Genomic DNA, 16480 nt, shown 5'->3' with positions numbered 1-16480 from the left:
TTGTGTCATTTAAAGCTTGTATTTTTTTTATTAATTTTCTGTTTGGATGATCTGTCCATTGGTGCAAGTGAGGTGTTCAAGTCCCCCACTATTATTGTGTTACTGTCAATTTTATAGCTGTTAGCAGTTGCCTTATGTATTGAGGTGCTCTATATTGGGAGCATATATATTTATAATTGCTATATCTTCTTCTTGGGTTGATCCCTTGATCATTATGCAGTGTCCTTCCTTGTCTCTTGTAACATTCTTTACTTAAGGTCTATTTTATCTGATATGAGTATTACTACTCCAGCTTTCTTTTGATATCCATTTGCATGGAATATCTTTTTCCATCCCCTCACTTTCACTTTGTATGTGTCCCTAGGTCTGAAGTGAGTCTCTTGTAAACAGCATATATATGGGTCTTGTTTTTGTATCTATTCAGCGAGCCTGTGTGTTTTGGTTGGAGCACTTAATCCATTCACGTTTAAGGTAATTATCAATATGTATGTTCCTATTACCATTTTCTTAATTGTTTGGGGTTTGTTTTTGTAGGTCCTTTTCTTCTCTTGTGTTTCCCACTTAGAGAAGTTCCTTTAGCATTTGTTGTAGAGCTGGTTTGGTGGTGCTGAAGTCTCTTAGCTTTTTCTTGTCTGTAAAGTTTTTGATTTCTCCATCAAATCTGAATGAGATTCTTGCCAGGTAGAGTAATCTTAGTTTTAAGTTCTTTCCTTTCATCACTTTAAATATGTCATGCCACTCCTTTCTGGCTTGTGGAGTTTCTACTGAGAAATCAGCTATTAACCTTATGGGAGTTCCCTTGTATGTTATCTGTCATTTTTCGCTTGCTGCTTTCAATAATTTTTCTTTGTCTTTAATTTTTGCCAATTTGATTACTTTGTGTCTTGGCATGTTTCTCCTTGGGTTTATCCTGTGTGGGACTCTCTGCACTTCCTGGACTTGGGTGGCTATTTCCTTTCCCATGTTAGGGAAGTTTTCGAGTATAATCTCTTCACATATTTTCTCGAGACCTTTCTCTCTCCCTTCTCCTTCTGGGACCCCTATAATGTGGATGTTGTTACGTTTAGTGTTGTTCCAGAGGTCTCTTAGGCTGTCTTCATTTCTTTTCATTCTTATTTCTTCAGTCTGTTCCACAGCAGTGAGTTCCACCATTCTGTCTTCCAGGTCACTTATCCGTTCTTCTGCCTCAGTTATTCTGCTATTGATTCCTCCTAGTGTAGTTTTCATTTCAGTTATTGTATTGTTCATTTCTGTTTGTTTGTTCTTTAATTCTTCTAAGTCTTTGTTAAGCATTTCTTGCATCTTCTCGATCTTTGCCTCCATTCTTTTTCCGAGGTCCTGGATCATTCTTCACTATCATTATTCTGAAATCTTTTTCTGGAAGGTTGCATATTTCCACTTCATTTAGTTGTTTTTCTGGGGTTTTATCTTGTTCCTTCATCTGGTACATAGCCTTTTCATCTTGTCTGTCTTTCTGTGAATGTGGTTTTTGTTCCACAGGCTGCAGGATTGTAGTTCTTTTTGCTTCTGCTGTCTGCCCCCTGGTGGATGAGGCTATCTAAGAGGCTTGTGCAAGTTTCCTGATGGGAGGGACTGGTGGTAGATAGAGCTGGCTGTTGCTCTGGTGGGCAGAGCTCAGTAAAACTTTAATCCACTTGTCTGCTGATGGGTGGTGCTGGGATCCCTCCCTGTTGGTTGTTTGCCCTGAGGTGACCCAACACTGGCGCCTACCCAGGCTCTCTGGTGCAGCTAATGGCGGACTCTGGGAGGGCTCATGCCAAAGAGTGCTTCCCAGAACTTCTGCTGCCAGTGTCCTTGTCCTCACGGTTAGACACAGCCACCCCCCTCCTGTGCAGGAGACCCTCCAGCAGTAGCAGGTAGGTCTGGTTCAGTCTCCTATGGGATCACTGCTCCTTCTCCTGGTCCCGATGGGCACACTACTTTGTGTGTGCCCTCCAAGAGTGGAGTCTCTGTTTCCCCCAGTCCTATAGAAGTACTGCAATCAAATCCCGCTAGCCTTCAAAGTCTGATTCTCTAGGAATTCTTCCTCCCGTTGCTGGACCCCCGGGTTGGGAAGCCTGCCATGAGGCTCAGAACCTTCACTCCAGTGTGTGGACTTCAGTGGTATAAGTGTTCTCCAGTTTGTGACTCATCCACCCAGCAGTTATGGGATTTGATTTTATTGTGATTGCACTGCTCCTACTGTCTCATTGTGACTTCTGCTTTGTCTTTGGATGTGGGGTATCTTTTTTGGTGAGTTCCAGTGTCTTCCTTTCGATGATTGTTCAGCAGTTAGCTGTGTTTCTGGTGTTCTCGCAAGAGGGAGTGAGAGCACATCCTTCTACTTCATCTTGAACCAATCTCTCCTTAGCTTTCTTCTCCTGATTCTCTCAAAGGACATCAAGTACTTGCTAGGGGCTAATATAGGGATCTGGGACCCCACAGTGATCCACTCTCCAAATGGCCAGTGAGCACTGACAGCCACAGTGGTCAAAGTTTTGAGGTAGGGGAATCCATGGTGCAGGTGAGGGACCCCAGGGTCTGGTCTCAGTGATTTCACTTACAGTAAGATCTTGGGCAAGTCATTCCATTGGGTTGCTGTGCATGGCATGAAAAATATCAGGTTTGAAGAGTTCTAGATTCAGTGGTACTGTAAGCCAGGGCATAAATCAGACAATGATGAATGCTCGAAGAAAGATAAATAAGGGGAAGGAGGATAATGAGTAACTGAATAGGGGTGAAATTTCATCAAATAACATGATTTTTAACTTGATCTCTGCTGATGATTTTTACAGTTCTAAGAGACTGATTTACTCTTCTCTGACCATTTATAAAATACAGAAAATTTTATGTGACAAACTGTGATAACTTATACAAGGCACTTAAAAATTTTTTAGCAGGGCTTCCCTGGTGGCACAGTGGTTGGGAGTCCGCCTGCCGATGCAGGGGACATGGGTTCGTGCCCCGGTCCGGGAAGATCCCACATGCCATGGAGCGGCTGGGCCCATGAACCATGGCCACTGAGCCTGTGCGTCCGGAGCCTGTGCTCCGCAACAGGAGAGGCCAGAAAAGTGAGAGGCCCGTGTACCGCAAAAAAAAAAAAGAAAAAATTTTAGCAGATAGATGAGGGAACAAATAGATTGTGAATACTGTACATCTGTTTATTAAATTAATACTCATCTGTAATATGCATAAATACTTATTGCATTTCTAATTTATTGATTACTGTACTTAACTAGCACATTGATGGCCCCACAGAGAAGAACTTCAAAAAAGCTTTTGATCTCATTTAAAATGTAGAACTCTTCTACATAGATCAGATAATGTAAGACTTACATGGTTCAATGACAAGATTTAGTGGTAAAACAGGAAGAGCTCTAAGGAAGAGACAGGGAAAATATTAGGGAACAGATATTAGGGGAAATCTTGTTGATAAAAAAGGTAAAAGAGGCCTTTTTGAAAGAGAGAATGCATAAAAGAATCCCAAGTGATCAAAGCCATCAGGAAAAGTCTTAGTGACCATGAAAAAGATGTGTTGTTCGAAAGAAAGTGGGATCTAACCCACTGGAGCTTGGAGTATGTCGAGGAGAGTCAAGATGTGAAGTTGGAAAGGAGAACAGAGGCAGGTTGTAGAAGACCAAATTGGATTTACTCATATATAGTAGGACACAGGTTTTAGTTTTGGAACATAAAAATGAGTAGTGAGTTTCATGGTATAATGGAGTCAGTGGACTTTGAATCAGCAGATCTGGTTTGGACACCTATCTTGGCCACAAAGCAGCCAAGTGACCTTAATCTCTCCAGGTACTTAATCTCTGCAAGCCTTGGTTATAACATCTTTGAGTTGTTATGTGGCAAAAATGAAATAACATATGGTAGAGTACTCTATGCTTTGTGAACTGTAGTTCAGCTACAGCTACATTATTTGTTGTCTGTAGTGATTATAAGTTCCTGTAGGAAAGGCACTACATAGTGCATATGGCCAGAATCTGGTAAATGTTTTAACTTGACGTATTGAAAGCATTCTTTCTTAGAAGTTCAATTATGTTGCAATATGTGGAAAGTATTTAGGTCATGATGAAGGAAAACTTACTAATACAAATTTCTGATTATTATTATTGAGGATTTGCTGGTACATTTATTGATAATTGTTTTTAGATGCTTCACTATGTCGTTAAACATCATACATAGTTTTTTAAGTAAACATTCCCTTTTTTCATTCTACACAGATTTTTCAAGTAACTGCGATTTACCAGGCACAATTTTAAATATAAAGGATATAGCAGTAAACAAGGAAAACAATTTTCCTGCGTTTAGGAAGCTTACTTTCTGGTGGTATGAGACAGAAAAGGCATTTAATGATTGCTCTAATGTCTCGATGCATGTGAAGGATCAAGTGAACAATGCAGGGTGGGTGAGAGAGAAGATGTGACATCATTTTGGAGAGTACAAAAGTGGGCAAGTTAGTAATATGTAAGAGAATTTTTAATAGGCAACATGGAGTACCCATTTAGTCACGCATTTTAAAAAGGATAATTAGCATTGGTTAAGGTCAGGGCTTTTCCAGAAGAGTACAAGAAAGGGAGAGAAAAACAGAGAGTCAAGGGTGTTTTCATGAGTGCTTATGTAATAACGAAGTATGGAATCTAAGGTGGGTTGGGATGGAAGTGAGGTCATAAAAGGGATGACATAGTGAAAAAGTGATTGGGAAAGTGGATTGGCAATCTTGATTGAGTTTGAAGAACTTTTAGTAAGATGAACTTTCACTTTTAGTAAATTAGGTGAACTACAAGGTTAGGAGGAGTGACCAGCAATTAATATGTTCGAAGATGAGAATGTGCAGGTATGGATGATGGTATCATCAGGGGTGTGAACAGAAGAGCTAGTGATTGATACAAGATGCAGGAAAAGGTCATCAGAGGTGAGGAGGTACAGTAAAGAGTCCAGTGCCTTGGATGGAATAACCATGTGGATACCCAAACCACCAAAGGGGTTGCAGGGGTAGGAAGAGAAAGGGTTACAGTGAAGGATGTTCTATGGTCATTAAATAATGAAATGTTGGGGGATGAGTGCTACAAAGTAGTTAGCTGATGATAAAATTGATGACAGGAGCTTCAGAGGAGTTAGATATTTTTAAAGGTAAAGAGAGGAGAAAAGACTGGAAAATGGCTAGGTAGAGCCAGCCTCCACTGGCAAAGAATGTGAAGGAAACTTTCTAAGAGATTGGAGATGAGAGACAGTGTGTTCCTTTAGGTACAGTGGTGGAAAGATTAGAGGATAGAAAAGAAAGAGAAATTGAATAAGGTTATGCACAGCTTGCATGCTGTGGTCCAGGTATGATGGAAGACCCGCAGTGGGGATTGAGGGTGCTAGTTTCTTGTGGTGCGACAGGCATGTTAGATGTAATGGGTTCAGTTGGGATAGTCTCTTGGTGAAAGGTAGGTAACTGCTGTGAATTAAAATGTGTGCTGCCACTAGAATACTAGTCTTCTCTGAAGCTCCTGGGTGGTAGTGGCCAAGGAGTGCAAGAATGCCAGCTCAGGAATCTGCTGTCCTGTGAGCAAAAGGTTCTGAGATGTGGAGCTGTGTTTGGCCAAGCTCAGGTCACATCTCACCACCAGCAGATCAGCCCTACCTGTTCTATTTGGCAGCTCTGTGTTGAGTCTCCTAGAACAAAAGGCTTTCAGAAATCTTAAACCTAGGCACTTAGACTTAAAAAGAATAACTATAGTTGTGTATTGAGGAAAAAAAGAAAGCCTAGGGGGTTGGCAGAGGGGCTTGCTGTTGGATACAGTGTCAAGATGCTTTGTGTGCTGGGAGAAACCTTTTCTGTTTTACCTGTAGACTGCTGTAACTGAGAATAAGGATACAGTGGTGTTACAGAAGACTAGCCTTTTGTCTTAGGGAAAATAAAGCAATGACATGTAGTTAGCTTTTCATTATTTGGTATGAAATGGAAATAAGGCAAGCTTCGTTGAAATTACACTGACTTCTGTGTGCAATTAAAAAATGCTTGAGGGCTTCCCTGGTGGCGCAGTGGTTGAGAGTCCGCCTGCCGATGCAGGGGACGTGGGTTCGTGCCCCGGTCCGGGAAGATTCCACATGCTGCGGAGCGGCTGGGCCCGTAAGCCATGGCCGCTGAGCCTGCGCGTCCGGAGCCTGTGCTCCGCAACGGGAGAGGCCACAACAGTGAGAGGCCCGCGTACCGCAAAAAAAAAAAAAAAAAAATGCTTGAAATTTTGAATGTTCAAGGATAGATGATAGCAAACGAAAATTAATTCAGGAATGAGGTGGTTCTTTTAAACTTAATTCTGTAGGTAAAATCTACATTTTGTAAGAGTTTGAACTTAGGAAAATGTAGAGCTACCCTCCTTTTAAAGTCACTTTAAATAGGTAAAATTACAGTATAGTATTGCAGAAAATGGGACAGAGTAGCTTAGGATTCCAGGAAGAACAAGCAGAGTAATTTGAAATATTATTCAGCCCTCTCTCATGATGTGCCTTGAAAAATCAATGCTGGTAAACATCAGTATTGAACAGAAAGTAATTTAATCCTCAAACCAGTGTACTTGTTAATGTTTCCAAATTTTCATAAATCTTTACAAAGGGCTTTATTAAAGATGGAAAATATTTATGCATATAAATTATTTGTAACTCTAATCTTTAAAAAATCAATACTTTTGATCGAATAATACACTTGGCTGCTCAGATTGTGTTTGCTCCTTTTTTTCTTGCTAAATTTATTGACTTGACAGCTAGCAGGGATATTGCAGAGGCATCTTTCCTACCTTGATGCCCTCAAACAGCACTAGGCTAGAATTACCCCTCAAAGGTCCAATAACTGCCTTTACATTTGACTTCTTGCATGAAACGTTTCCCTTTCAGTTTCCTCACTGTGCTGCTGCAGCCTGCCATCCGCCTCGCTTCCAGCTTAACCCATCTTAGTTTTGCCTGTCTTTTAAATCCTTCCATCAAGGAACTTCTCCAGTGAAACTTATCTTGAATGTCTTAAGATATCTGAAAAGTGCTGTAGCTGAGTGAGAGATTACATATCCTCTGAGTCTCTAGGGCCCATTACCACGTAAATGTTTTCTGAATATATAATCCCTTTTTTCTCTACCTATCCTAGGTAGGTATTTTCAAGTATAAACACTATAGGATTATTCCTTTATTTTTCCCATGCTTATTATTTCCAATGAACAAAATGATAAATTATTTTTTTATTAATACTAAAGAATAGACTTAGCACCCATGTGCATAATACTCTAAGGAAATGGATATAAAGGAAAAGAAAATGCTAATTTATAATCCAGTTGAGAAGAAGTGAAATAAATGTGTTTGCTCATTCAGCAAACATTTATTAAGACTTTATGCTGTGTGAGCACTGTTCTAGGTGCTAAAACACAAAGATAAATGGAAATTATGTATGTATCCCCACCTCATACAATAAATTGGGTGTAAATATAGGTGGGAAACTCTGAAGATTGTAAAATTCCACACTTGCCAACTCAGGTTATTAGTTAGGAGCCTTCCACTCTTATTAATTTATTTTTTAACATGTACTGTAGCTTTCCCTTTGTCTGCGTACTGATTTGAGGGCTCTGTAACTGGCAGAGCTCTAAAGTGCTGTTTCTTTGAGTGTACGTGTAATTTGCTAACTGCGATCTGAGAAGAAACGAACCTCCCAGTGGGTGGAAACATGGATGTCGTGACACTTCCTGTGTAACCCCATTAAACTTCCTCTCTAGGTGTTATGGCTTTGGAATGTTCCACTTTAATCAGGTCACAGTCTCTCTCCTGTGGGCTGTGCAAGGTTAAGGTCTTTGAACTTTTTTATAAGCATAAATGGATTCCCATTGTGGAATCTATTATGGAAGTGAAAAGAGTTATCATGGTGTTATATATCAAGTACAAACTTGTGGAGATTGTGATGAGAAGGCACTAGAATGTTTTAGAGTTTTATATTAGGGGACTTTTTTGCTTTCAAGTCAATAAACAAAGTAGAATTGAAACACTAACATTTGCTTGCGGCTTCCCAAATCTGAACAGCCCTGGGTATATGCCAGGTGATATTTAGGTAGTTAATGACCAGGAGCTTCAGTCTATATGGTGCCAGTGATGCTGCTCTCATTGTCCCCTCTAGTCTTTGGATCCCTTGGCCTCCATTCTATGTCTATTTTTTATCTGCAGGTTAAAAAGGGTTGGAGAGTTATTGACTCTTAAGAATTTCGACCACCTGGGAAACAAAGACCTGCTCCTCTTTGGTCTTTCCCTCTTTTCCCTGTTGAAAAACAAACACACGCCTCCTGCCTTCCCCCAGTGCTAAACAAATGATAAGAATGCTCATTTAGTTTGTATAGTCTTTTAAAAAGATGAAAGACAGAGCATAAATATAAAACAAAAGGAAAAATAATAGATAATAGTGTAAAAAAAAGCATGGAGTCAGTTAGTAAATAGGGTAGAGAGAGGGGAGAAGAAGAGAAAAATTATAATATAAAATCAAAGTTAAGGTAAGCTCCTGCAATTGAGAAGAAAATTAGCTCTGAGATTCTGGTGAACAAAGAAACAAACAGAAGCACAGTGGATTCTTAACGGATTGTCAAGGGAAACAAGATTTTTCCTAGCTCTAAATTATTAGAGGAATTTATCACGTGGGCCTTAAAATAAGGGTCATTGAACAATATAATGGATGGAGATAGCATTACCAATTTTATTAAAAGTCCTATTGGCACTTCTTCGATCTTTCTTAGATAAATTATTCTTAATATGTAAAAGCTGCAGCTGGCATTCAAACTATTACTGCTACAGTTTTAAAAAGTCTATGGCAATATTTCCAAATACTTTAACTCTCTGCTACCCACTACCTCCACCCCCTAGTTCCATACTTCATTACCTGTAGTATTCCAACTATTCACTAAAATAGTTAATGCAGTCATTAACAGTACAGGTTTCCCGCACTATAGGAATAATCCTAAAAAGTTACATGCAAATTCTAGAATCTTAAATTGGGACATCCATGGTCACTCATTCCAGTAGATCTCAACCCTAGCTGTTTATCACTGTTTCCTGGCAAGCTTTGTAAAAATCAGATTCCCACATCCACAGATTGCCACATCCAGCTCCCAAGAGATTCTTATTTAGTAGTTCTGGGTATATGCCGAGAAATCTGCTTTTGGTTTTTATTTTTTCAAAGAAATTCTCCTATGTAGTCAGACATTTAGGAATCACTAATCTGATCCATTCTCCCATTTAATACAGGAATCTTCAAGTCACGCTGCTAGGAGTCAGTGGCCAGACTGTGTTGAGGGATACCCTGACTTCATGTCAAAGGATGTTCCATTACTGGAAACTTCTATTTGTCAAATCATATTTTTCTACGAACACAGTGACTTTAAGGATATTTCATTTCAGTTCTGATTAAACTTTCACTGTTAGGGGCTGCTAACCCTTCTAAATTTCTCTGTTTCTGTAGTCTACATATCAAATATTTAATGATCTTGAGAAAACATGTAAATGCATCAGGGGAACTCTAGTAAAGTAATTCTTTAGGGAATTCTTTTGTAAGCAAATTCATGACATATGGCTATTCATCTTTAAAGTGTATATATTGTAAGTTGTCAAGTATGTATTTTATTAAAGTTGTCAAGTCTTATATATCATCTGTTTCTCATACTAAAAAATTCTGAGCATCTTTATATCAGCAATACTGTCAATTTGATATCTTCATCGAAGGTAAATCTTAATTATTTCCATTGTTTTTGTAACATAATTTGGAGTAACCTACTTATAGTAATTATCGCTATTTTGAATGCTTCTCTAAAAATTCTGCCTCTAGGAAACGACTTTCATTTCACTACTTACAGCTCGGATGTTTAGGATGTGACCTGAATTAAAGATCTTAAAGTGTTTAACATGAATAATAAATGACTAGAATAATTTACGAGTTATACATTTCAAATTAAGTGAATAACAAAGAAATAGAATTTCACATTAAAACATTGAATATATTCTCCTAAGAAAGATTCATTAGATGTGTATGAGACCCATGTGGTAAACAGGGCTATATGAAACGGCATGAAAATAAACTTAAGGCAGAGAAAAACAGATTAATTAGATCTGTCATATTTCTCAAGGGGGAAGAAGCATACAAAAGAGCAATTACGTTATAAGTGAGCATTAGGAAGACTAGCTGACTATGGAACTATCTTCTCCATTCTTCACATTTTTAAATATACATTGATTGGCTTTCAATACAAGCGGTCTCCGGGAGAATTTAGGAAATGACTAGACGAGGCCTCTCAGTCAGGGATGTCAAAGCACATGGAGCTGGAAGCAATGTAATTTCTTCACACAGGCTGGTATTTGGAGATTCTTTCATCAGTGCAGAGAACAGAGGTTAAAAAGCTGCCTCATTCCAGGGGACTCCGGAATCAGGAAGCAGACTCGGCACCGGGTCATCATTCAGCTGCCAGCCAATGGAGGCAAGGACTGCACGGATCCTCTCTATGAAGAGAAGGCCTGCGAGGCCCCTCAGGTGTGCCAAAGCTACAGGTAATGGAGTGAAGGAAAAGCCTTCTGAGCGATGCACTAAGCAAAATACTTCAGGTTCATGGTTTTTCTGACAATGAGAAAAGGAAGCCAACACTGCCCGCAGACTCAGGGGAGTTGAGGATGTTTATGACTGCAGGTCCCATCTCTTGCCTGTTTTAAAGAGCTGCTTTGTTACTGAAATCATCTCCAGGGACACAAATACTTGCCTAAACTTCCAAGCTGTATTATAAGCTTTAGGAGCTTGAAGAGTTTCTTATGTTGATATAATCTATAGAAAATGCAGAAAAGTGATTAATAATTATGAAACATATGCTTTTGGAAGCAGTTCTTTTTCGCTTACAGGAATAGCCTAAGCCTTCCTCCCCCGGCTCCAAAGAGCACCTGTTCCTCATAAATGCTGACCTTCTGGGTCATGAAATGACATCTTTGTCTCAGTGATGTTAGGAAGATGTCTGTTTTGTTGAACATGTGTGGCCACCTCAAGGAAAATTAAGGTTATTGAAGCTATATGTCATCATCTTGATTATTAGAAAAAAAATTTTTCATAACTATTAAAAAAAGTACCTAATTGAAACTTGATGTGGTGAATAATTGCAGTCCTGACAACAAATGAAATATTATGGCATCAACCGATGGAATGTGTGATCCCAAAATAATAACTTAAGATGAAATTGATGGCAAATTTGTCATCTTAATTTATCTGTGTTTAATTCTGAGATGACAAACAGTATAATTGCATGCTTTCATGATGAACATTAACTGTTAGCCCAAACTTATTTATTTGGGGGATTCGTTTTTGTGAAGTGTGTTATAAATTGCAGCTTCTGAGTTACCCCTACAGTGCTAATCAAAAGACCACTATATATACAAAAGGCTCATGCGTTGAATGCAATTTTATAACTTGAATGTAAAATAAATATACCTTTCTAAAGTGGAACACATCACTTCTGGTACTATCTGGATACATCTGCTGGCAGTCCTAATCATTAAAAAGGCTAAATGTGGGACTTCCCTGGCGGTCCAGTGGTTAAGACTCTGCGCTTCCACTGCAGGGGGCACGGGTTCAATCCCTGGTTGGGGAGCTAAGATCCCGCATGCCTCACGGTGCAGCCTTAACAGAAAAGAAATAAAAAGGCTAAATGCTATCAGTAGAGTCCGTTCCTTTAGAACTTGACAGTGATGGACTCTTGTCTCCACTGCAATAGGAAGTACTTTTATATTTAGTGCTGCCTTTTATAATTCCTTGATGAAGATCTAAATTAAATTTAGATAGGACTTTTTTTAATAGATCTTTATTGGAGTATAATTGCTTCACAATACTGTGTTAGTTTCTGTTGTACACCAAAGTGAATCAGCCGTATGCATACATATGTCCCCATATCCCCTCCCTCTTGAGTCTCCCTTCCATCCTCCCTATCCTACCCCTCTAGGTGGTCACAAAGCACCCAGCTGATCTCCCTGTGCTACGCTGCTGCTTCCCAGTAGCTAGCTATTTTATATTCGGTAGTATATATATGTCGATGCTCCTCTCACTTCGCCCCAGCTTCTCCCTCCCACGCCATGTCCTCACGTCCATTCTCTATGTCTACATCGTTATTCCCGCCCTGCAACTAAGTTCATCAGCATTGTCAAATAAATTCCTGTTTGCAGTGGTCAAAGTCATGCTTCCTTGGCACTGTGTCTCTGTGATTTACTAGTATGTTTGCTTCTTCTCTATGAGGCTTCTGTTCTTTCCCTGTAGGTGGAAGACTCACAAATGGCGCAGGTGCCAGTTAGTCCCTTGGAGCGTGCAACAGGACAGCCCTGGAGCACAGGAGGGCTGTGGGCCCGGACGGCAGGCAAGAGGTGGGAGGCCCCATTCCACGTTGATTTGCTTTGCATTTCTCCAACAGCACTAACTTAACCACTAGCTTGAAGAGTTTGTCATTTTGATGCTATGCGAGGCAAACAGAGCAAAGCAGTTAAGAATCTGCTACCACCCATTCTACCTTACACCAGAACACGGAAACCTGACTTTTTAAATTGTGTCCTTAGTTCTTTAACATTAGTTCCTAACTCCTCTGGTTAAACTTTCCCCTCATTCATATCTAGAAGATGATCAGACCAAGCTCTTGAAAGCGTTAACGACATAGATTGTACACTGCAGCTTTTTTTTGTTGTTGTTCTTATAATTAGCTTTTGGCTCACGGGATTCCATAACACTTTGCTTGTCACCTTAACAATCAATAAGATCCTTACATCATTGCCCGTATGCATTATATACGTGCATGCATAAAATGTAATATAATTGGTTAACTTTCCCAGAAATTCTCAGTAACGACATCCTTGTCATTGTCATGGCGACCCCCAAATCTGTTCATATTTAGTACTGATTTTTAAATGGCAGATTTATGTACTCCAAACCAGCCATATGTGGATTGCAATCTGTCGACGCTACTAGATAACATGGTTTCTTGCAGAAATGAGTGATGGAAATGTTTCCAACTTGCCATGATTATTTACTAGATATTATGGATAATACTTACATTCCAAGCTTTGGAACATATTATTTATACATGTAGCAAATTCAGTCTGTAAAGGGTACATGATTCTTTTTACTCATGTTGAGTTTTAGAATGTAATTCTTGCTACATATCTAAAATGTAGCTGAATATGTAATTGAATACACAACTACCTTTTTTAATTCAGAAAAACATGCTTTGCACCCTCATTTGTAGTTATGTATTGGATGATGTTGTAGAACTCTGAACACACAGAATTAGATTCCAGTTTTTGCTGATTTGATCCGGGACCCCTTTTCTTTACAGTGAAAAGATTGCTTTTTTAAAATTTGCGAAGAATAGCTTCTTTTTTGTAAAAAATCTTCCATTATGATAGTCATTTTAGGAATCTTCATTTGAAACGTAACACTTAGTTTACAATTAACATTAACTATCTAGTGATTTTTAGGATTTTATTTCATATGCTTATTTTTCATTATGTATCCTCCACCATCAGCATCTGCTAAAAAATAACTCTCCCTTTACAGTTATAGAGACTTAGGTATTTAGAATTGAAAGTCATTCTCCCCATCTGAAACCATTCATGGAGAAATTGAGGGATATAAGACTTTCTTGTCATGCCTCGCTAATTCCTCCTTGAATCAAGCATACATTTGCATACAATTTGGACCCTACGTAGAGTTTATGATGAAAACAGGCGTGAGTTTGGGAATCAAAAAACGTTAAGTTTTAGTCCCAGTTCGTTCACTAATACAATGTGAGTTTTATTCATCCCTTTACCTTTTTGGGTATCAGTTTATTTAGATGGGGAAAAAAAGAAAAGAGGGCTGGACCAAATGATCTTTCAGGATTATTCCAATTTTCATATTCTACAGTCTATGCACAGATGATATCCAGGGAGCAAAGTGTGACATGAAGTTAGGTAAAAAGATGAAAACCATATTTTTGTAGAATACCACTGGAGGAAATCTAAGATGTGGTGGAAGCTGCGCAAGTGTGAAAACAGCTTTAGTTTCAAACTCTGTTACTTAACTGCACAACCTTGGCTTATTTATTTCCTCCCTCTGAGGCTGAGAACATAATGATCCTCTCAGCGCTCTGCACATATTAAATCTTCATTAAATGTTAATTCCTTTCCCCTTCCTGTTAGATCATGGCCTCAGTGAATGTGTGCATAGATCACTGTAGGCATAAAAGCAACAATATTAACACGGGTCTTTTGTTTTTTGACACAGTCTGTATAAAAATGTTTCTTTCTGTGATTACCAGTGATCTTTTCATTTCCAAATCTGAAAACCTCTGCTTATTCCTCATCCTAGGTGACTACTTTGTAATATCCACCCACCTCCATTGTGACAGGGATCTTTGGCTCACTCAGTGCCACCTTCTCCTGCCTTTTTGATGGTTCCCATTCTTGGTTTCCTATTACTGGTGCCTCTTCCTCTGCCTGTACCTAAGTAACGCTTCCTCATCTTGCCATATTTGTCAGACTACTTTTTCTATCAGCAATCTTATGGGATATCTGGGAAGAGAAAGTTGCATTATAACAAGTAATATATGCATAAATATACTCAGAAGAACTCCTTTAATTAACTTCTATATGAAGTTAATCTTTTTCTTTGTTGCCTTGATAAATATTTTTTTCTTAGAGCCTATATTTCTATGGAAACATGAAAAGGAGAGACTTAAGAGAGTAGAGATATCTTTACTAATGGCAAAAAGGCAAAAGATTCTTTTTTTTGATGGTCATGGCTGTTTTCAGAACTCTGCATAATTGACCTGTCAGACTCTTGCTATTCCCATCTTTGCCCTTATCCAGTCAGAGACTTTAAAAATGCCGACCTGTGCGATTTTTTAATAACTAAAATAATTGTGTAGTAAGGATTAATATCAGTCAGCAAATACTGTGGAGGAGCTACCCCCTTCCTCTCTAATGGTTCAGACTTTCTGATTTCAGGCACTCACATAACTATGACTGCATTCAGAAGACTGTGTAGAAAGAGCCATGAGTGTCAGGAAGGGATGAAGATGTTCAACCCAGGGAATTTAATTTGTTTAGGGAAATGAGATCACTGGTAACATCACCCAACAAGTATGAGTTAAAAATTGAAACCAGTCCATTGCAAGAGCAGTCATTTGAAGCTAAAGAGCTTAAGAAAGATCGAAAAGATGAGCTGGGACTTGACTTGTACCGTAATGTTAGAATAAGTAGAAAAGAGAAAAGAATACAAAATGAGAGCAATTCTGTAAGTTAAGCATTTGAGGTAAGAAAAACAAAAACATTACATGTGTTCACAGGAAAGTGGGTAGATTGAACCTCTGAAGATGTGAGCTGGAGCCTGGGGTAATTTAGTAGAGGACTATAAATGTCAGGATCGGTATTTTAGACCTTGTTCAATAAGTGGTAGGAGCAAGGACCTGATGAAAGCAGTGTTTTATTTGTCAGCGTGTACAGAATAAGTTCGAAAGATAAGACACATCGGTCTGGATGCCAGCCGGGACGCTGCTGTAGCGATGCAAGGTTGAAGTAATAAGGGCTCAGATTGGAACCACTGTAGTCGGAATGGGTAAAAATAAATGGATTTTCCACATACAATAGAGGAAAATAACTTTAGGACTCAGTAGCAGACAATAGCAGCAGAGGTAGACCTAACTAAGTCAAAGATGATCATATGATTTTTAACTCCAGTATTTTCAGCTTGTATAGCACAGGGAATTATTGTTTTAAAGAAGGTTAACAAATACTCTGTATGAATCTTCTCATAACTGGAAATCTTATGAAATCTTGAAACAGATCAAATTTAGCTTTTGATTTGAGATGGGCTGTAATTGTAAAACACTGCATTTCAAGGCTCAGAAAGAACAGGATTTATCTTGGCTTTCATTCTGATGTGGACTCCATTTTGAAATGATAATTTAGATTTCTTCAGTTAAATAAAAATATCATATGAACCAAAAAAGGAGTTAATTTACTAAGTATGCATAGAAAAGAAATAATGTATGTCTCATATACTATGCCTCACTCAGCAGAACACTTACAAGGTCACCTTTTATGATTCGTTTTCTCTAAAATGACTTGAACCTTCCCTGTTAGTAGAAAAAATATAACTCTAAACTTACCTACCAGCTTCTAGCAAGCCATCCTTGTTGTTCTCCTTTTGAGTCACCTGCACCTACTTTTAGCCACCTGTTAAAAAGTGGCCATTATAGACAGACTTTCACTTTTGCTCTTAGTACTATTAATAGCATGATTGCTCCAAGTGTAGGAACTATCCCTGGTGATGCATTTCAAAGGAGCTGGGAGGCAGTTATGTTCCCAGAGTCTCTTTAATGAGTCACTAATGGTAACTGCTTACCATCTCAGCACTGGCACTCGGTATAAAGCAAATCATTGAGAATCAGCCTTACCCACAACTGAGTTAGAATAA

General features: G+C 38.8%; 1 protein-coding gene across 1 annotated transcript in view; it reads left to right on the top strand.

Annotated features, from left to right (window-relative positions):
- Positions 1-16480, top strand: part of THSD7A (thrombospondin type 1 domain containing 7A) — a 456679-nt gene that overhangs the window by 372255 nt on the left and 67944 nt on the right. The window contains exons 10-11 of the mRNA XM_032643093.1: positions 10419-10551; positions 12293-12396. Of these exons, the coding sequence (XP_032498984.1) occupies positions 10419-10551; positions 12293-12396 (237 nt within the window). The remainder of the gene's footprint in view (positions 1-10418; positions 10552-12292; positions 12397-16480) is intronic.

Source organism: Phocoena sinus, chromosome 9, assembly GCF_008692025.1.
Source record: "Phocoena sinus isolate mPhoSin1 chromosome 9, mPhoSin1.pri, whole genome shotgun sequence".
In the NCBI taxonomy this organism is placed as follows: Eukaryota; Metazoa; Chordata; class Mammalia; order Artiodactyla; family Phocoenidae; genus Phocoena; species Phocoena sinus.
Note: the sequence above shows the minus strand (reverse complement) of the source record. Positions and strands in the feature narration are given on the sequence as shown.